Source organism: Bombina bombina, chromosome 2 (genome assembly GCF_027579735.1).
Source record: "Bombina bombina isolate aBomBom1 chromosome 2, aBomBom1.pri, whole genome shotgun sequence".
Classification (NCBI taxonomy): domain Eukaryota; kingdom Metazoa; phylum Chordata; class Amphibia; order Anura; family Bombinatoridae; genus Bombina; species Bombina bombina.
In genome coordinates this window covers 36982168-37004127 of record NC_069500.1, presented here as the reverse complement: position 1 = coordinate 37004127, position 21960 = coordinate 36982168, and the positions used below count along the sequence as shown (strand labels likewise).

General features: G+C 42.8%; 1 protein-coding gene across 1 annotated transcript in view; it reads right to left on the bottom strand.

The window, feature by feature from the left end:
• UNC13B (unc-13 homolog B) overlaps positions 1-21960 on the bottom strand; it is a gene marked incomplete in the record, with an annotated part of 1551453 nt that overhangs the window by 231538 nt on the left and 1297955 nt on the right. The window contains 2 exon segments of the mRNA XM_053701016.1: positions 552-704; positions 12680-12768. Of these exon segments, the coding sequence (XP_053556991.1) occupies positions 552-704; positions 12680-12768 (242 nt within the window).

Below are 21960 nucleotides of genomic sequence, written 5' to 3'. Positions count from 1 at the left end.
ATGGCTTAGCTAGTAACTATCTGGGAGGGAGAGGAGATAAGGGGAAGAAGAAAGAGAGAAAGCTAGAAAAAGAGAGTGAGATTGAAAAAGAATTAGGAGAAGAATTACAGAAGGAGAGAGAGTGGAATACAAATATAAATAAGTGACTTGGAGTAAGTTAGAGACTTCCCCCTATCAGCACCTACCATTCCTGCTGGTATCGGTGTAATGTATAGCTCAGTTAGGAACTATATTATGATAGAAAAATTCTGGGTTTCATGTCCGTTTTAGGCGAATTTCTACCAAACACAAAATCATATGGCAAGATGCCATCAAGAGAATATGAAAGAAATCTTCCATGCAGCAGTTGTTTTAAATTTTGATTTAATGTTCAACAGGTAGAAAATGTAGAAGCTGTCTACTGCCGTTGGGGCTGAAACTAGGAGCATCTGTAAAAGTTATAATTTGTCAATGCTAACAAATAAAGATTAATGGGTGGTACAGACAAGGTCATTTTCTTCCGTAAAACCTCTTGCAGGAATCTTCATTACGGTAATCTGTGTTTTACTTACTTTCCATCCAGGAAGTCCATTAGTGGCCGCAGGACATTGTCTGCATCCTGTGCCACAGTATTCCTGGCATTGGCTGGCACATTCCCTGTACCCTTCACATGGCTGAGGATCTCTGACATCTGCTTGATGCACTCGTCTATGCGGAACTGGAAGCTGTGTGTTTAAAAGAGAATTTTATACATGACAGTAAATATTAGCAGATAGCAATACTGGTAACTATTATTAGCCAGCAATGCTTCGCAATACTATGTAGTTTAAACACATTCATTTACCGACTTGACAAAACAACTTGTAAAATAATAAGTTTAGCTGCCCTACACAATGTTGTAATACCATATACCAAGGATAGTCAACTTCTTAACACATGGGGGCCGCAGATCAATAAAAGGACTGCATGTACATTTATGGGTATTAACACACAAATAATAAAAGATTCAGATTTTATTAAGGGTTTCCTCCTCCAAAGAGCTTTTTTAAATTGTGACCACCTTGTCTGACCCTTTTCCACAAATCCCCAACACACAAATTTTCCACTTTTCCCCAGGGGCCACAAAAGCAAATGCAGAGAGCCGCATGTGGCCCTTGGGCTGCCAGTTGGCCTTCCCTTTCATATGCAAAGACATGTAAAAAAGAAAATTACATTTATATACACTACAATATGTCAATGCCCTTAAAATAAGTTGAGCTGGTCGTACAAACTCCTGGCAGTGTCTTTGAAATAAATTGAGCCCAAGTGAATTATTAGAAAGTGATTCTGTTGGTAGTAGAGATTGTTCTGTAACTCTCAAATTTTGCCAGGAATCGATCACAACACCAATTGCCAATTAACAAATAATATATATTTATCTTAATTGTACACAGCAATAATAAATGTTATTTATTATATTTCTATATTTTTTCTGGTCTAGTAATGAGTCCTTGGAGAGGAGAGAGATAGAGGGCGCCCTTGGTTAACTAGAGTATGTTAATACAGCTATAACAAACAATAACGCCTAGATTACGAGTTTTGTCGGTAAAGACCCGCGGTGCTAACGAGCCTTTTTTTTCCAACGCACCCTTAAGACGCTGGTATTATGAGTTGTCTGAATGGCTGCATTAGCCTCAGAAAAGGGAGCATTGAGCCAAATTTAGCTCCACTTCAACTCTCAATACCAGCGTTGCCTACTGTAGCGGTAAGCTGGAAAAACGTGCTTGTGTACAATTTCCCCATAGGAAACAACGGGGCTGAGCTGGCTGTAAAATAAAAACTAACACCTGCAAAAAAGCAGCGTTCAGCTCCTAACGCAGCCCTATTGTTTCCCCGAGTCTAAACACCCCTAACCTTACACTTATTAACCCTTAATCTGCCGCCCCCGCTATTTCCGACACCTGCATTATACTATTAACCCCTAATCTGCCGCTCTGGACACCGCCGCAACCTACATTATAGCTATGAACCCCTAATCTGCTGTCCCTAACATCGCTGACACCTATATTATATTTATTAACCCCTAATCTGCCGCCCCCAAACTCGCCACCACCTACCTACACTTATTAGCCCCTAATCTGCCGACCTGACATCGCTGCCACTATAATATGGATGAACACTTCAATCGGATGGAAGACCTCTTCTGCCCCGCTTGGATGAAGACTTCAACCGGATGGAGGACCTCTTCTGCCCCGCTTGGATGAAGAATTTGGCTCGGGTGAGTGAAGACGACTCAAGGTAGGGAGATCTTCAGGGGGTTAGTGTTAGGTTTTTTTAAGGGGGGTTTGGGTGGTTTTTAGAGTAGGGGTGAGTGGGTGGTGGGTTGTAATGTTGGGGGGGGGGGGTATTGTATTTTTATTTACAGGTAAAAGAGCTGATTACTTTGGGGCAATGCCCCGCAAAAAGCCCTTTTAAGGGCTGGTAAAAGAGCTGATTACTTTGTAATTTAGGATAGGGTAGGGCATTTTATTATTTTGGGGGGCTTTTTTATTTTATTAGGGGGCTTAGATTAGGTGTAATTAGTTTAAACTTCTTGTAATTTTTTTTATTTTCTGTAATTTAGTGTTTTTTTTTTTTTGTATTATAGTTTTTTTAGTATTTTTTAGTATTTTAGTTTAGATCATTGTAGTTAATTTATTTAATTAATTTATTGATAGTGTAGTGTTAGGTGTATTTGTAACTTAGGTTAGGATTTATTTTACAGGTAAAATAAATATGAATCCTAAAATAGCTACAATGTAACTATTTGTTATATTGTAGCTATATTAGGGTTTATTTTATAGGTAAGTATTTAGTTTTAAATGGGAATAATTTTTTTCATTATAGTAAATTTATTTAGTTTATTTTAAATTATATTTAACTTAGGGGGGTGTTAGGGTTAGACTTAGGTTTAGGGGTTAATAACTTTATTATAGTAGCGGCGACGTTGGGGTCGGGAGATTAGGGGTTAATATAGATAGGTGGCGGCGATGTTAGGGAGGGCAGATTAGGGGTTAATACAATTTATTATAGTGTTTGCGAGGCGGGAGTGCGGCTGTTTAGGGGTTAATACATTTATTATAGTGGCGGCAATGTTCGGTCGGCAGATTAGGGGTTAATAAGTGTAGGTAGGTGGCGGCGAGGTTAGGGGCAGCAGATTGGGGTTAATAAATATAATATAGGTGTCGATGTTAGGGGCAGCAGATTAGGGGTTCATAGGGATAATGTAGGTGGCGGCGATGCCCGGTCGGAAGATTACGGGTTCAAAATTTATATTATAGGGTTTGCGATGTGGGGGGGCCTCGGTTTAGGGGTTCATAGGTAGTTTATGGGTGTTAGTGTACTTTGTAGCACTGTAGTTAAGAGCTTTATGTTCCGGCCTATAAAGCTCTTAACTACTGACTTTTTTTTCGGTTGGAGTCTTGGAGGTAGAGGCTGTACCGCTGACTTCTTCCACGACTCGTAATATCAGCGTTAGGCAAATCCTATAGAAAAGATAGGATACGCAATTAACGTAAGGGGATTTGCGGTAGCCTCGAGTCGCTGAAAGAAAGTGAGCGGTAGACCCTTTCCTGCCTGACTCGTAATACCAGCGTTAGATAAAAAGCAGCGTTAGGAACCCTTAACGCTGCTTTTTAAGGCTAACGCAGAACTCGTAATCTAGGTGTAAGTGTGGTACACTCAGAACATGTGAAGGTGTATCCTAGGAGAATTATCAATCAGATATTGAAAAAATATATATCACAACTGAATGGATGAAATCCTATAATAAGGTATCATTAAAGAAATATCAATCACAATTAAGTAGATGATATAAAAAACAATGAGAATATTCTAATATAAGTTGATAGTAAACAAAAATGGTCAAAACCAAAAACCAAAATAGTCAAATGTTTACAATACATATAGCAATTAAGTATTGATTTAGTATAAAGTCCCAGGTGTGAAGGAATACGGTGATATCACATAGATGTAGTGGATGGTTCGGGTCAAGGCTGCTATCTGTGTGAGGATCAAGGCACAGATCCTGGATCAAATATCTGTAGACAACATAAGAGGACAGAAGCGCCACATGGCCCAATATTGTTTGATAGAAGATATATATACAAATATCAGTGCAATGACACACTCTCACATTTGGTGAGACACCCCTAGTGGTGTAGAAGAGGCGGTCTGGGATCATATACAGTCACCCAGCAGACTGACTTCCAAAGGCTGATCCACAATCTGTAGAGGGTATAAGCAGATACAGCGCCAATATGGCCTAGTATTGTATGAACATATGAGAACAGTAAAGGTAATGGATGTACTCACATTTGGTAAAGCACCTCCCTTGGTGCACTAGAGGCTAACTGGGATCAAACAGTCACCCAGTAGACTGATAACCGGTAAGACAGGAACTCCCAGCAGTCCAAAGAGAAACCAATGGGTGGTAAAAAAAGGTCTGGCAGCAAGTGGTAAGTATAATCAAAACTTACTTTATTAAAATATATTCAAAATGCTAGCAACGCGTTTCTCATCCAACCAGTGGATGTTTCATCAGGCTTAATACAATGAGTAAAAGACACTTGAGCAAGATCAAACGGATGACTGTTTGATCCCAGTTTGCCTCTAGTGCACCAAGGGAGGTGCTTTACCAAATGTGAGTACATCCATTACCTTTACTGTTCTCATATGTTCATACAATACTAGGCCATATTGGCGCTGTATCTGCTTATACCATCTACAGATTGCTGGGTGACTGTATATGATCCCAGACCGCCTCTTCTACACCACTAGGGATGTCTCACCAAATGTGAGTGTGTCATTACACTGATATTTGTATATATATCTTCTATCAAACAATATTGGGTCATGTGGTGCTTCTGTCCTCTTATGTTGCTTTGCTCCCTTGATATCACCGCACAGCGTGGTACTTCCTGATTGAGACTAGAGAGGTTGCACCTGTGTGATCTGTGTGCTGCAAATTAATTGGACATAACTAAACTTCTAATTATTTTTTATGCCATTTTGCTTTGTGTTTAATATTTACTTTTAAACACAAGGAATAAAATGTGAATTAAATAAACTTCGCAGCTATCAGAGATAATGCAAAACAAAACTACACAGGTACTCTCTATAATTAGCTTTCTGCCTCTCAATGTAGTTGTAGTTATGTGACAATGTACTCTGGTAAGCAAGTATGTAGTTGTAGTTGAAGTTAAGTGACAATGTACTCTGGTAAGCAAGTATGTAGTTGTAGTTAAGTGAAAATGTACTCTGGTAAGCAAGTATGTAGTTGTAGTTAAGTGACAATGTACTCTGGTAAGCAAGTATGTAGTTGTAGTTAAGTGACAATGTACTCTGGTAAGCAAGTATGTAGTTGTAGTTGAAGTTAAGTGACAATGTACTCTGGTAAGCAAGTATGTAGTTGTAGTTAAGTGAAAATGTACTCTGGTAAGCAAGTATGTAGTTGTAGTTAAGTGACAATGTACTCTGGTAAGCAAGTATGTAGTTGTAGTTAAGTGACAATGTACTCTGGTAAGCAAGTATGTAGTTGTAGTTAAGTGACAATGTACTCTGGTAAGCAAGTATGTAGTTGTAGTTAAGTGACAATGTACTCTGGTAAGCAGTTCACTGTATTCAAAGATGCCGCTGAAACCCCCTTTCAAATGGGCTGGGTTCTCTGTCTCTCCTACCCACATTATATTGATTTCTACTACTGCCTCTTGTTCACATAGCTTTTTTATAGCCAATTCTGCAGTATTGAAATTTTCTGAAGAGATAACAAAGGCAGCTATTTCAAATAATAAAATAAAGTTAAATGAGCTACTTGTAAGTAGGTAAAGGGACAGTAACACTTTGTAATTACAAGTTATTTCTGTTGTGTTGCTATTGAATAACATATCAGCCAAGTCTAAACATTCTTAAGCCAAATAAACGTCCTTTTTACTGCAATTAGTTTTCAATAGCCAAACTCCAGTCACCATTTGCCTTATTTAGAGGAGCCAATCCTGGGTTGAGTCAACAGACAACAAGGCTAACCACTGCCATTGTGTTCGTATAAAGTACATTGTTTTGTTTTGTTATCAGTTTAAGCCAGTTAGGGACAGTTATGTAGCAGAGTTAGGCTTTAGAAGTCAGCAGGTGCATCTCAGGTTTTGAGAACTAAACAAGTCACAATTTGCAGAGCTAAATTACATGAAAATGGGGCAAAATAACATAATTTATGTAAGAACCTGATAATTTAATTTATTTCATGGTGACAAGAGTCCACGAGCTGTTACTGATGGGATATACATTCCTACCAGGAGGAGGCAAAGTTTCCCAAAGCTCAATTCCCTTTAAATACCCCTCCCACCTCACACATACCTCAGTTTAACCCCTTCGTAACCAGACCACTTTTCAATTTGCTGAACGTCTGGGACCAAGGCTATTTTTGCATTTCTGCAGTGTTTGTGTTCAGCTGTAATTTTCGTCCACACATATTATATACAGTTTTTCTCGCCATTAAATGGACTTTCTAAAGATACCATTATTTTCATCATATCTTATAATTTACTATACAAAATTATAAAATATAAGGAAAAAATGGAAAAAAAACACACTTTTTCTAACTTTAACCCCAAAATCTGTTACACATCTACAACCACCAAAAAACACCCATGCTAAATAGTTTCCAAATTTTGTCCTGAGTTTAGAAATACCTAATGTTTACACGTTCTTTGCTTTTTTTGCAAGTTATAGGGCAATAAGTACAAGTAGCACTTTGCTATTTCCAAACCACTTTTTTTCAAAATTAGCGCTAGTTACATTAGAACACTGATATCTGTCAGGAATCCCAGAATATTCCTTGACATGCATATATTTCCTTTTAGAAGACATCCCAAAGTATTGATCTAGGCCAATTTTGGTATATTTCATGCCACCATTTCACTGCCAAATGCGATCAAATAAAAAAAATCGTTCACTTTTTAACAAATTTTTTCACAAACTTTAGGTTTCTCACTGAAATTATTTGCAAAACAGCTTGTGCAATTATGGCACAAATGGTTGTAAATGCTTCTCTGGGATCCCCTTTGTTCAGAAATAGCAGACATATATGGCTTTGGCATTGCTTTTTGGTAATTAGAAGGCCGCTAAATGCCACTGCGCACCACATGTGTATTATGCTCAGCAGTGAAGGGGTTAATTAGGGAGCTTGTAGGGTTAATTTTAGCTTTAGTGTAATGTAGTAGACAACCCATTATTGTTCTAGGCCCATTTTGGTATATTTCATGCCACCATTTCACCGCCAAATGCGATCAAATAAAATAAATAAATCACTTTTTCACAAACTTTAGGTTTCTCACTGAAATTATTTGCAAAACAGCTTGTGCAATTATGGCACAAATGGTTGTAAATGCCTCTCTGGGATCCCCTTTGTTCAGAAATAGCAGACATATATGGCTTTGCCTTTTGGTAATTAGAAGGCTGCTAAATTCTACTGCGTACCACACGTGAATTATGCCCAGCAGTGAAGGGGTTAATTAGGTAGCTTGTAGGGAGCTTGCAGGGTTAATTTTGGCTTTAGTGTAGAGATCAGCCTCCTACCTGACACATCCCACCCCCTGATCCCTCCCAAACAGCTCCCTTCCCTCCCCCACCCCACAACTGTCCCCGCCATCTTAAGTAATGGCCAGTACTAAAATAAAAGGATTTGTTTTTTGTTAAAAAAAAAAAAAAACTTATTCTGCTGTGTAGGATCCCCCCTTAGCCCCCAACCTCCATGATCCCCCCCCCAAACAGCTCTCTAACCCTCCCCCCTCTACCTATTTGCCGCCATCTTGGGTACTGGCAGCTGTTTGCCAGTACCCAATTTGCCCCCCAAATGAGTTTATTTTTTATTTTTTAAGTAAATAATTATATTTTCTGTAGTGTAGCTGCCCCCCTAAATACCCTACCCACCCTCCCACTCCCAGATCCCTTCCCCAGGACATTTGATCCCATCCTCCCTCTCCCTCCTTTCAATAGAATTAAACTGATTGCCGGTTAAATGTGGCGCGCACGCCCGCACGCACACACATGCCTGGCCCCCTCCGCCGGAACCACTTCACATGCGGATCCGGTCACCAACATCAAACACGGATGTGACCATCGAAGGGCCGCCCACCTGTCAACGAACGGACCCATCGATGGCCGATGCAAGAAGGGCCACAGAGTGTGTCTCTCTGTATTGGTGGGGTAAAATGGACATTGCAGTGATGCCTGAATATCGAGGCATCACTGCAATACCAAGGAAGCAGCTGGAAGCGATCAGGATTGCTTCCAGAGCTTCAAACCCTAAAGGACATGCCAGGAACGTCCTTGGTCGTTAAGGGTGTTTTTTGTAGGACGTTCCTGGCACTTTCTTGGTCGTTAAGGGGTTAATGTATAGCCAAGTTGGTGAGGTGTTTAAGGAGCAAAAGCATAAAAAAGAGGAGCAGGAAAAAAGATGTGCTTCAAACAAAAATATCATAAGCCAAAAAATGGTGGGTCTCGTGGACTCTTGCCACCATGATATAAATTAATTTTTCAGGTAAGTTCTTACATAAATTGTTTTCTTTCATATGGGTGGCGAGAGTCCACAAGCTGTTACTGATGGGATATAATACAAAAGATGTGGAAGCCCACGAGTAACAATAAAGGGAGGGATAAAATAAAAACGGCTATTTTCACTAAGAAATTAAATCCAAATTTTAAAACCCAAAAAAAAATTGGTACTAAAATCAAACTGAGACAGCTGTCTAAATAACCTTTATACCAAACGCTGCTTCTGAAGAGGCAAAAACATAAAAATTTTAAAATTTTGTAAAAGATAGGCAAAGAAGACTAAGTGGCCGCTTTTCAGATTTGATCAACTGAAGCTTCATTCTTGAAAGCCCAAGATGTGGCAACTGATTTTGTAGAATGAGCTGTAATTCTCTAACGAGGAGACTGACCCGCCTCCAAATAAGCTTTGTGAATTAAAAGCTTAAACTAAGATGCTAATGAAATGGCACGGGCTTTCTGACCTTTTCTAGAACCGGAAGAAAGAACAGACTAGCATCTACATAGTATTTCAAAGCTCTAACAACATCCAAAGAGTTTAAAGATCTTTCAGTAGCATTCATAGGATTACGACACAAAGAAGGTACAATAATTTCCTTTTTCCATTAATGTTATTAGAGTTAACAATTTACCTTAGGTAAAAATTTAAAAGAAGTCAGCAAAACAGATTTATCTTGATGGAAAATCAGATAAGGAGACTCACAAGAGAGAGCAGACAATTCAGAGACTCTTCTAGCAGAAGAGATAGCCAAGAGAAACAACACTCCAAGAAAGTAGTTTAATGACCAAATAATGCATAGGCTCAAAAGGAGGAGCCTATAGAATCTTCAATAATTAAGATTAAGACTCCAGGGAGGAGAAATAGGTTTAATGACAGGTTTAATTAAAATTAAAGCCTGAATAAAAACAGTGAATATCAGGAAGGTTAGCAATCTTTCTGTGAAGCAAAACAGAGAGAGCAGAGATTTGTCCTTTCATCTAAACCATCTTGAAGAAACTGAAGAATCCCAGGAGTTTGGAAAAAATGCCAGGTGTAATCATGAGAAGAACACCATGATTTTTCAAACTTTATGGTAGATCTTCCTTGAAAAAGGCTTGGGGGCCTTAATCATAGTGTTAATCAGAGTCAGAGAAAACTTTATGACTGAGAACTAAACTTTCAATTTCCATGCCACTAAGTTTAGAGACTTAAGTCTGGATGGAAGAAGGGACCATGAGATAGAAGGTCTGGTCTTAGAGGAAGAGTCTAAAGCGGGCAACTGGACATTCGAATTAGATATGCGTACCAAATCCTGTGAGGCCACGCTGGGACTATCAAGATTAACGAAGACTGTTCCCTTTTTATCTTTGAAATCACTCTGGGAAGTAGGACCAGAGGGGGGAACAGAGAAGCTGACTTGTAAAGCCAGGGCACTGCTAGAGCATCCAACGCTTCTACCTGAGGGTCCCTGGTTCTCGCAAGATACCTGGGAACTTTCTTATTCATACATCAGATCTATTTCTGGTAGGCCCCAAAGTAGTACAATCTGACTGAATACATCTTGATGGAGAGACCACTACCCTGGATGTAAGGTCTGATGACTGAGGTAATCTGCCTCCCAGTTGTTTACACCTGGGATGTGAATCACAGAAATGAGGCAGGCATTGGTTTCTGCCCAAGAAAGGATCCGGATACCTCTGTCATGGCTAGGGAACTGTGCGTTCCCCTTGGTGATTGACATAAGCTACTGCTGTGATATAGTCTGTCTGTAAATGGAGGTAAGAATCCTTTTTCAATAGAGGCCAAGTCTGAAGGGTTCTAAAGAGAGCATGGAGGTCTAATACATTTATTGGTAACCTCATTTTGCAAGATTTCCAGGCGCCCTGTGCTGTTAGAGACCCTCAGACAGCTCCCCAACCTGTAAGACTTGCATCTGTGTTGATCACAAACCAGAAAGGTTGTGCAAAGGAAGCCCCTTGAAATATAAAGTGATGGTTTAACCACCAAGTTAGAGAAAGTCATGTAATGGGATCTAAGAATATCAGTTGTGATATTCGAGTATACTCCCTGCACCATTGGTGTAGCATGCAAAGTTGGAGGGGTCTCATATGAAAACGAGCAAAGGGGATTGCATCTGATGCTGCAATCATGAGGTTGAGTACCTCCATGCACATAGCTACTGAAGGGAATGATAGGGAGTGAAGGTTTTGACAAGCTGAAACTAATTTTAGTTGTCTCTTTTCTGTTAAGAAAAGTGTCATGGAAACTCAATCTAGCTGGAAACCTAAAAAGTTGACCTTGTCTGAGGAATCAAGGAAATCTTTGGTAAATTGATCCTCCAACCATGTTTTTGCAGAAACAACAGCAATGGGTTGTATAAGATTCTGCTAAAAGAGAAGACTAAGGGGCCGATTTATCATGTGTCTGTCAGTCATGATCCGCTGTAGCGATCATGTCCGCTAGACATCGATAAATGCCGACAGCATATGCTGTCGGCATTTATCATTGCATAAGCATTCCTTGTGAAATGCTTGTGCAACGCTGCCCCCTGCAGATTCGTGGCTAATTGGCCGCTAGCAAGGGGTGTCAATCAACCCGATCATATGCGATCGGGCAGATTGCTGTCCGCTGCCTCAGAGGTGGCGTATGAGTTAAGAAGCAGCGGTCTTAAGACCGCTGCTTCTTAACTCCTGTTTCCGGCGAGCCTGAAGGCTCACGCGGAAACAGCAGCATTCGGCCGTTAATAAATCGGGCCCTATGCTAGTACCAATAAATTGTTCAAATAAGGAAACACCGCAATACCCTGCTCTCCGATTACAGATAGTAGGACACCGAGAATCTTTGTAAAAATTCTTGGAGCTGTTACCAGGCCAAAACGGGAGAGCAACAAATTGGTAATGTTTTTCTAGAAAAGAGAACCTCAGAAAATGGTGGTGTTCTGGGTGTATAGGGATGTGAAGGTAAGCATCCTGTAAGTCTATTGAGGACATAAAGTGACCTTGCTGAAAAAAAGGGCAGAATAGTCCTTATAGTGTCCATTTTGAAAGTTGGGACTTTAACAAATCTGTTTAGGGTTTTTTAGATCTAAAATAGGTCTTAAAGAATCTCCTGCTTTTGGAACAATAAAGAGATAAAAAAACAAAAAACAAACAAAAAAACAACACAGCCCTGTTCCAGTAAAGGTACTGGGACAATTACTCCCGAAGGTTCTAGGTCTGAAATTGATTTCAGAAAAGCCTTGGCCTTTATTCTTTTTGTCTTGAGAAGGAAAGCACCCTTACCTCCAGTAATAGTAGAAATAATAGAATCCAGTTGGGATACAAATTATTTATTTCCTTAGAATGAAAGATAGTAGTCTGGTTTTAGATCCCAAATCAGCATTTCATGATTTGAGTCAAACTGCCCTTCTAGTTAGAATAGTTAGACATAATTGTATTGTTAATTATATGTCAATAAAATTATTTGCTTGTTGCAGTATATTTAAAATGTTGGTATATTCAGGGTCAAAAGATAACTTCTAAGCCAGATTAGTTAACCAAAAGGAAGAAGCTGCAACTATGTCAGCAATGGATATGGCTGGTCTAAGAATATAGCCAGTATGTAAATACGCCCTTTTTAGATAAGATTAACGTTTGCTATCAAGAGGAACTTTGAAAGTAGTGCTATCTTCCAAAGGAATGGTAGTACGTTTTATCAAGAGTGGAGATGGCCCCATCAACCTTGGGGACTGTTTCCCACAATTCTAAGATTGTAATAGGTAAGGGGTACATTTTTTTAAACCTTGCAGAGGGATTAAAGGAGGTACCAGGTTTACAGCTGTCTGCTTCTAAGATTTCCCATAGGTGAAAACATGGTATCATCAGGCAATACTACTCCCTTCACACCACTCAGACAAACACTGTACTTAGAGAGGAATTGGGCTACAAATATGCTTATAAGCGCCTTTCACTGTAGAATCAAGCACAACTTGCTTCACCACCTCCTAAGGATGCAAAGTTTTAAGACTGAGGTTTGAGCCCCCTCCTGGTAGGAATGTATATCCCATACATCACTAGCTCATGGACTATCGCCACCTATATGAAAGAAAAATAAAGTTTATCGCAAAGTTTTTTTCATTTCACATTCATTAGCGCATTACCTGGCTCAGATGCTCACCTGTTACCAAACACGGCGCTCAGCTCATCTAGCACATTGTTTAGCTTGACTTGCAGCTCTTTCAGTGTGTCACTGGCCTCAGGATCCAACTACAAAGAAACAGAGCAGATGTTGCTGTGAACTGTAATCATATAGCTGGTGACCAGTTACTGACCGGTCAGTTCAGGGTTTTGTCTTGGGCATCAATTCTAACAACCCACGACATGAAGAAACAGCACGCACTCTCTTTATTCACATTTGTATCATGACATTCTCTTATCTGCTGTATTTATGACAATACTATGTCATTATAGTATCATATTGACTCTCCTCTTCTTAAATCCCAAGTCACTATTTGTGTTTGTTACGTTTCAGCATTATCACTGCATTGGTTCTACTAATAAAATACACGTAATGCCTCCGAGAGCCTAGATAGATTTACCAGCCCACGTCACTCTAGCGCTAACAGATAACACCAGGAATGTGGGCAAGTCGCTGGCTCAGATGTCACAAATATAACCTACAGCCTGATCTCTGGAGCAGAGACACAATAATTATAATACGCATCTTTCCTATTAATACATCAGATACTAGACCATCAACAAATCTGTTTTGATTTTTTTTAAGTCTAACCATGGCCAAAATGGAAGTGATTATTAACAGGACAGAGCACTACCAGGTTTAAAAGATCCTGAAGTACCGGCCAAATGGACTTCCCTTAAAAGGGACATGAAACCCCATATTTTTTTCTTTCATGATTGAGAAAAAGCAGCAGTTTTAAACAAGTTTCCAGTTTGTGTCTATTATAAAATGTACTCAGTTCTTATTATATTCTTTGTTGAAGAGAATACATAGGCAGGTAGCTGTGCACCTCAGCAAAACTGTAAGGCAGCAAGTTTGCAAGAATGGTTTTCAACTCTAGTTGGCAGCATTGGTTGCACAATGTATAACATTTTAGAAGCATTCTTGCAAAACTGCTGCCATTGAGTGCTACAGACACATTGCTAAGCCTACCTGCATTCAAACAAAGGAGACAAAGGGAACAAAGTAAATCTGATAATAGAAGTAAATTGTACACTTTATCTGAATCATTAAAGAAAAAAAATGGGATTCATGTCCCTTTAACTGGATCCTGAGTGAAAAAAAAGAAGAAACAGACAACTCCTGAAAACTAAACAGTATCCGTGACATCAAATCTTTTATTTCAAGAATGTTAATAATTTAAAAAAAAACTTTAAACCGTCTCCCAAAGAAAGAGACTGGGATGAAATGGCTTTAACTTTAGGCTTCCGTGGTCTTAATTTGCCAGCCTCAATATAATGTCTATGAAAAAGAACACACCAGCCATATACTTCATATTAGAGAAAGACTCTGGGGCCAATATATCCAGCTCCGTATGGCTCTGAGCAGGCGGACAGACAGACATCGCCGCAATTCAACCGATCGAATAGGATCGGGTTGATTGACACCCCCTGCTGGTGGCCGATTGGCCGCGAATCTGCAAGAGCTGCTGGTGCAATGCTGAAAGCGGAGAGCGTCTTGCTATCCGCATTCAGCGAGGTCTGTCGTGTCCGACATTCCTTTCATAAATAGGCCCCTCTGACCGAGACACAAATGCGCAATAACTGCATAAGGGATGTCTGAAGTAATACATTTAATATGTATGACGATGGCTGAAAAGGCAGCAGCATTAACAGCCAACAACAGACATTATTCTTTTGTGATTATTTATCAATTTAGCACATTCAGGAAGAGATCATTACTACTAGGACTTAGAGGCCTGCAGGTCATATAGTTGCTGTATGCATTTATTTAGTTTAAAGGGATGGTCAATCTCAGTGTTTAAAAAAAAAAACCGCTAGGACTTAGCATCACTGAAAATAAACAGCACTTTCAGTAACAGGTTTATTGCAAAAGTAAAACTCCTGTGAAAACCACTACACAGGCACTTTTCTGTACACAAACATAACTTAAACTTCATATAGACTGTATGTACTGAACATTTATATTGACCGCAACATACATTTGTGGAAATAACTAACTATAGAATAGAAAAGGTACAACAAGAGGGAATTGAGTCAGGCATACAGACCCTTTACCCCAATCACCACAAACAAAAGGGGAAATGTAACTTTTTCCTAAGTTATATTCTAAAGCAGGACTGGAACATCTAGATAACAAGTGTAGAGAAGACAGAAAAAGCAGCAAAGATAACCAGCAATCAAGTAAGCCACTAATACTACCTTGCCTGCCCCTGCAGTGTAAAGCTGTATAGGTAAGGGTAACTGCCTGCCCCTGCAGTGTAACGCTGTATAGGTAAGGGTAACTGCCTGCCCCTGCAGTGTAACGCTGTATAGGTAAGGGTAACTGCCTGCCCCTGCAGTGTAACGCTGTATAGGTAAGGGTAACTGTCTGCCCCTGCAGTGTAAAGCTGTATAGGTAAGGGTAACTGCCTGCCCCTGCAGTGTAAAGCTGTATAGGTAAGGGTAACTGTCTGCCCCTGCAGTGTAAAGCTGTATAGGTAAGGGTAACTGCCTGCCCCTGCAGTGTAAAGCTGTATAGGTAATGGTAACTGTCTGCCCCTGCAGTGTAAAGCTGTATAGGTAAGGGTAACTGCCTGCCCCTGCAGTGTAAAGCTGTATAGGTAATGGTAACTGCTTGCCTCTGCAGTGTAAAGCTGTATAGGTAATGGTAACTGTCTGCCCCTGCAGTGTAAAGCTGTATAGGTAAGGGTAACTGCCTGCCCCTGCAGTGTAAAGATGTATAGGTAATGGTAACTGCTTGCCTCTGCAGTGTAAAGCTGTATAGGTAATGGTAACTGTCTGCCCCTGCAGTGTAAAGCTGTATAGGTAATGGTAACTGTCTGCCCCTGCAGTGTAAAGCTGTATAGGTAATGGTAACTGCTTGCCTCTGCAGTGTAAAGCTGTATAGGTAATGGTAACTGCTTGCCTCTGCAGTGTAAAGCTGTATAGGTAATGGTAACTGTCTGCCCCTGCAGTGTAAAGCTGTATAGGTAAGGGTAACTGCCTGCCCCTGCAGTGTAACGCTGTATAGGTAAGGGTAACTGCCTGCCCCTGCAGTGTAAAGCTGTAAAGGTAAGGGTAACTGTCTGCCCCTGCAGTGTAAAGCTGTATAGGTAAGGGTAACTGCCTGCCCCTGCAGTGTAAAGCTGTATAGGTAAGGGTAACTGTCTGCCCCTGCAGTGTAAAGCTGTAAAGGTAAGGGTAACTGCCTGCCCCTGCAGTGTAAAGCTGTATAGGTAATGGTAACTGTCTGCCCCTGCAGTGTAAAGCTGTATAGGTAAGGGTAACTGCCTGCCCCTGCAGTGTAAAGCTGTATAGGTAATGGTAACTGCTTGCCTCTGCAGTGTAAAGCTGTATAGGTAATGGTAACTGTCTGCCCCTGCAGTGTAAAGCTGTATAGGTAATGGTAACTGTCTGCCCCTGCAGTGTAAAGCTGTATAGGTAATGGTAACTGCTTGCCTCTGCAGTGTAAAGCTGTATAGGTAATGGTAACTGTCTGCCCCTGCAGTGTAAAGCTGTATAGGTAATGGTAACTGTCTGCCCCTGCAGTGTAAAGCTGTATAGGTAAGGGTAACTGTCTGCCCCTGCAGTGTAAAACTGTATAGGTAAGGGTAACTGCGTGCCCCTGCAGTGTAACGCTGTATAGGTAAGGGTAACTGCCTGCCCCTGCAGTGTAACGCTGTATAGGTAATGGTAACTGGCTGCCCCTGCAGTGTAACGCTGTATAGGTAATGGTAACTGTCTGCCCCTGCAGTGTAAAGCTGTATAGGTAAGGGTAACTGCCTGCCCCTGCAGTGTAAAGCTGTGTAGGTAAGGGTAATTGCCTGCCCCTGCAGTGTAAAGCTGTATAGGTAAGGGTAACTGCCTGCCCCTGCAGTGTAACGCTGTATAGGTAAGGGTAACTGTCTGCCCCTGCAGTGTAACGCTGTATAGGTAAGGGTAACTGCCTGCCCCTGCAGTGTAACGCTGTATAGGTAAGGGTAACTGCCTGCCCCTGCAGTGTAACGCTGTATAGGTAAGGGTAACTGCCTGCCCCTGCAGTGTAAAGCTGTATAGGTAAGGGTAACTGCCTGCCCCTGCAGTGTAAAGCTGTAAAGGTAAGGGTAACTGCCTGCCCCTGCAGTGTAAAGCTGTAAAGGTAAGGGTAACTGCCTCCCCCTGCAGTGTAACGCTGTATAGGTAAGGGTAACTGCCTGCCCCTGCAGTGTAACGCTGTATAGGTAAGGGTAACTGCCTGCCCCTGCAGTGTAACGCTGTATAGGTAAGGGTAACTGCCTCCCCCTGCAGTGTAACGCTGTATAGGTAAGGGTAACTGCCTGCCCCTGCAGTGTAACGCTGTATAGGTAAGGGTAACTGCCTCCCCCTGCAATGTAACGCTGTATAGGTAAGGGTAACTGCCTCCCCCTGCAGTGTAACGCTGTATAGGTAAGGGTAACTGCCTGCCCCTGCAGTGTAAAGCTGTAAAGGTAAGGGTAACTGCCTGCCCCTGCAGTGTAAAGCTGTAAAGGTAAGGGTAACTGCCTCCCCCTGCAGTGTAACGCTGTATAGGTAAGGGTAACTGCCTGCCCCTGCAGTGTAACGCTGTATAGGTAAGGGTAACTGCCTCCCCCTGCAATGTAACGCTGTATAGGTAAGGGTAACTGCCTCCCCCTGCAGTGTAACGTTGTATAGGTAAGGGTAACTGCCTGCCCCTGCAGTGTAACGCTGTATAGGTAAGGGTAACTGCATGCCCCTGCAGTGTAACGCTGTATAGGTACGGATAAGCTGTGTAGGTAAGGGTAATTGCCTGCCCCTGCAGTGTAAAGCTGTATAGGTACGGATAAGCTGTGTAGGTAAGGGTAATTGCCTGCCCCTGCAGTGTAAAGCTGTAAAGGTAAGGGTAACTGTCTGCCCCTGCAGTGTAAAGCTGTATAGGTAAGGGTAACTGCCTGCCCCTGCAGTGTAAAGCTGTATAGGTAATGGTAACTGCTTGCCCCTGCAGTGTAAAGCTCTAAAGGTAAGGGTAACTGCCTGCCCCTGCAGTGTAAAGCTGTAAAGGTAAGGGTAACTGCCTGCCCCTGCAGTGTAAAGCTGTATAGGTAAGGGTAACTGCCTGCCCCTGCAGTGTAAAGCTGTATAGGTAATGGCAACTGCCTGCCCCTGTAGTGTAAAGCTGTATAGGTAAGGGTAACTGCCTGCCCCTGCAGTGTAACGCTGTATAGGTAATGGCAACTGCCTGCCCCTGCAGTGTAAAGTTGTATAGGAAAGGGTAACTGCCTGCCCCTGCAGTGTAAAGCTGTATAGGTAAGGGTAACTGCCTGCCCCTGCAGTGTAACGCTGTATAGGTAATGGAAACTGCCTGCCCCTGCAGTGTAAAGCTGTATAGGTAAGGGTAACTGCCTGTCCTTGCAGTGTAAAGCTGTATAGGTAAGGGTAACTGCCTGCCCCTGCAGTGTAAAGCTGTATAGGTAAGGATAACTCCCTGTACCTGCAGTGTAAAGCTGTATAGGTAAGGGTAACTGCCTGCCCCTGCAGTGTAAAGCTGTATAGGTAATGGTAACTGCTTGCCCCTGCAGTGTAAAGCTGTATAGGTAAGGGTAACTGTCTGCCCCTGCAGTGTAAAGCTGTATAGGTAAGGATAACTCCCTGTCCCTGCAGTGTAAAGCTGTATAGGTAAGGATTACTCCCTGTCCCTGCAGTGTAAAGCTGTATAGGTACGGATAACTCCCTGCCCCTGCATTGTAAAACTGTATAGGTAAGGATAACTCCCTGCCCCTGCAGTGTAAAGCTGTATAGGTACGGATAAATTCCTGCCCCTGCAGTGTAAAGCTGTATAGGTACGGATAAGCTGTGTAGGTAAGGGTAATTGCCTGCCCCTGCAGTGTAAAGCTGTATAGGTAAGGATAACTCCCTGTACCTGCAGTGTAAAGCTGTATAGGTAAGTATTACTCCCTGTCCCTGCAGTGTAAAGCTGTATAGGTACGGATAACTCCCTGCCCCTGCAGTGTAAAACTGTATAGGTAAGGATAACTCCCTGCCCCTGCAGTGTAAAGCTGTATAGGGAATGGTAACTGCTTGCCCCTGCAGTGTAAAGCTGTATAGGTAAGGATAACTCCCTGTCCCTGCAGTGTAAAGCTGTATAGGTAAGGATTACTCCCTGTCCCTGCAGTGTAAAGCTGTATAGGTACGGATAACTCCCTGCCCCTGCAGTGTAAAGCTGTATAGGTACGGATAAATTCCTGCCCCTGCAGTGTAAAGCTGTATAGGTACGTATAAGCTGTGTAGGTAAGGGTAATTGCCTGCCCCTGCAGTGTAAAGCTGTGTAGGTAAGGGTAATTGCCTGCCCCTGCAGTGTAAAGCTGTATAGGTAAGGGTAACTGCCTGCCCCTGCAGTGTAACGCTGTATAGGTAAGGGTAACTGTCTGCCCCTGCAGTGTAACGCTGTATAGGTAAGGGTAACTGCCTGCCCCTGCAGTGTAACGCTGTATAGGTAAGGGTAACTGCCTGCCCCTGCAGTGTAACGCTGTATAGGTAAGGGTAACTGCCTGCCCCTGCAGTGTAAAGCTGTATAGGTAAGGGTAACTGCCTGCCCCTGCAGTGTAAAGCTGTATAGGTACGGATAACTCCCTGCCCCTGCAGTGTAAAGCTGTATAGGTACGGATAAATTCCTGCCCCTGCAGTGTAAAGCTGTATAGGTACGTATAAGCTGTGTAGGTAAGGGTAATTGCCTGCCCCTGCAGTGTAAAGCTGTGTAGGTAAGGGTAATTGCCTGCCCCTGCAGTGTAAAGCTGTAAAGGTAAGGGTAACTGCCTGCCCCTGCAGTGTAAAGCTGTATAGGTAAGGGTAACTGCTTGCCCCTGCAGTGTAAAGCTGTATAGGTAAGGGAACTGTCTGCCCCTGCAGTGTAAAGCTGTATAGGTAAGGTTAACTGCCTGCCCCTGCAGTGTAAAGCTGTATAGGTAATGGTAACTGTCTGACCCTGCAGTGTAAAGCTGTATAAGTAATGGTAACTGCCTGCCCCTGCAGTGTAAAGCTGTATAGGTAAGGGTAACTGCCTGCCCCTGCAGTGTAAAGCTGTAAAGGTAAGGGTAACTGCCTGCCCCTGCAGTGTAAAGCTGTAAAGGTAAGGGTAACTGCCTCCCCCTGCAGTGTAAAGCTGTATAGGTAATGGTAACTGTCTGCCCCTGCAGTGTAAAGCTGTATAGGTAATGGTAATTGTCTGCCCCTGCAGTGTAAAACTGTATAGGTAAGGGTAACTGCGTGCCCCTGCAGTGTAACGCTGTATAGGTAAGGGTAACTGCCTGCCCCTGCAGTGTAACGCTGTATAGGTAATGGTAACTGGCTGCCCCTGCAGTGTAACGCTGTATAGGTAATGGTAACTGTCTGCCCCTGCAGTGTAAAGCTGTATAGGTAAGGGTAACTGCCTGCCCCTGCAGTGTAAAGCTGTGTAGGTAAGGGTAATTGCCTGCCCCTGCAGTGTAAAGCTGTATAGGTAAGGGTAACTGCCTGCCCCTGCAGTGTAACGCTGTATAGGTAAGGGTAACTGTCTGCCCCTGCAGTGTAACGCTGTATAGGTAAGGGTAACTGCCTGCCCCTGCAGTGTAACGCTGTATAGGTAAGGGTAACTGCCTGCCCCTGCAGTGTAAAACTGTATAGGTAAGGGTAACTGCCTGCCCCTGCAGTGTAACGCTGTATAGGTAAGGGTAACTGCCTCCCCCTGCAGTGTAACGCTGTATAGGTAAGGGTAACTGCCTGCCCCTGCAGTGTAACGCTGTATAGGTAAGGGTAACTGCCTCCCCCTGCAATGTAACGCTGTATAGGTAAGGGTAACTGCCTCCCCCTGCAGTGTAACAATGTATAGGTAAGGGTAACTGCCTGCCCCTGCAGTGTAAAGCTGTAAAGGTAAGGGTAACTGCCTGCCCCTGCAGTGTAAAGCTGTAAAGGTAAGGGTAACTGCCTGCCCCTGCAGTGTAAAGCTGTAAAGGTAAGGGTAACTGCCTCCCCCTGCAGTGTAACGTTGTATAGGTAAGGGTAACTGCCTGCCCCTGCAGTGTAACGCTGTATAGGTAAGGGTAACTGCATGCCCCTGCAGTGTAACGCTGTATAGGTACGGATAAGCTGTGTAGGTAAGGGTAATTGCCTGCCCCTGCAGTGTAAAGCTGTATAGGTACGGATAAGCTGTGTAGGTAAGGGTAATTGCCTGCCCCTGCAGTGTAAAGCTGTAAAGGTAATGGTAACTGCTTGCCCCTGCAGTGTAAAGCTGTAAAGGTAAGGGTAACTGCCTGCCCCTGCAGTGTAAAGCTGTAAAGGTAAGGGTAACTGCCTGCCCCTGCAGTGTAAAGCTGTATAGGTAAGGGTAACTGCCTGCCCCTGCAGTGTAACGCTGTATAGGTAAGGGTAACTGCCTCCCCCTGCAATGTAACGCTGTATAGGTAAGGGTAACTGCCTCCCCCTGCAGTGTAACGTTGTATAGGTAAGGGTAACTGCCTGCCCCTGCAGTGTAACGCTGTATAGGTAAGGGTAACTGCATGCCCCTGCAGTGTAACGCTGTATAGGTACGGATAAGCTGTGTAGGTAAGGGTAATTGCCTGCCCCTGCAGTGTAAAGCTGTATAGGTACGGATAAGCTGTGTAGGTAAGGGTAATTGCCTGCCCCTGCAGTGTAAAGCTGTAAAGGTAATGGTAACTGCTTGCCCCTGCAGTGTAAAGCTGTAAAGGTAAGGGTAACTGCCTGCCCCTGCAGTGTAAAGCTGTAAAGGTAAGGGTAACTGCCTGCCCCTGCAGTGTAAAGCTGTATAGGTAAGGGTAACTGCCTGCCCCTGCAGTGTAAAGCTGTATAGGTAATGGCAACTGCCTGCCCCTGTAGTGTAAAGCTGTATAGGTAAGGGTAACTGCCTGCCCCTGCAGTGTAACGCTGTATAGGTAATGGCAACTGCCTGCCCCTGCAGTGTAAAGTTGTATAGGAAAGGGTAACTGCCTGCCCCTGCAGTGTAAAGCTGTATAGGTAAGGGTAACTGCCTGCCCCTGCAGTGTAACGCTGTATAGGTAATGGAAACTGCCTGCCCCTGCAGTGTAAAGCTGTATAGGTAAGGGTAACTGCCTGTCCCTGCAGTGTAAAGCTGTATAGGTAAGGGTAACTGCCTGCCCCTGCAGTGTAAAGCTGTATAGGTAAGGATAACTCCCTGTACCTGCAGTGTAAAGCTGTAAAGGTAAGGGTAACTGCCTGCCCCTGCAGTGTAAAGCTGTATAGGTAATGGTAACTGCTTGCCCCTGCAGTGTAAAGCTGTATAGGTAAGGGTAA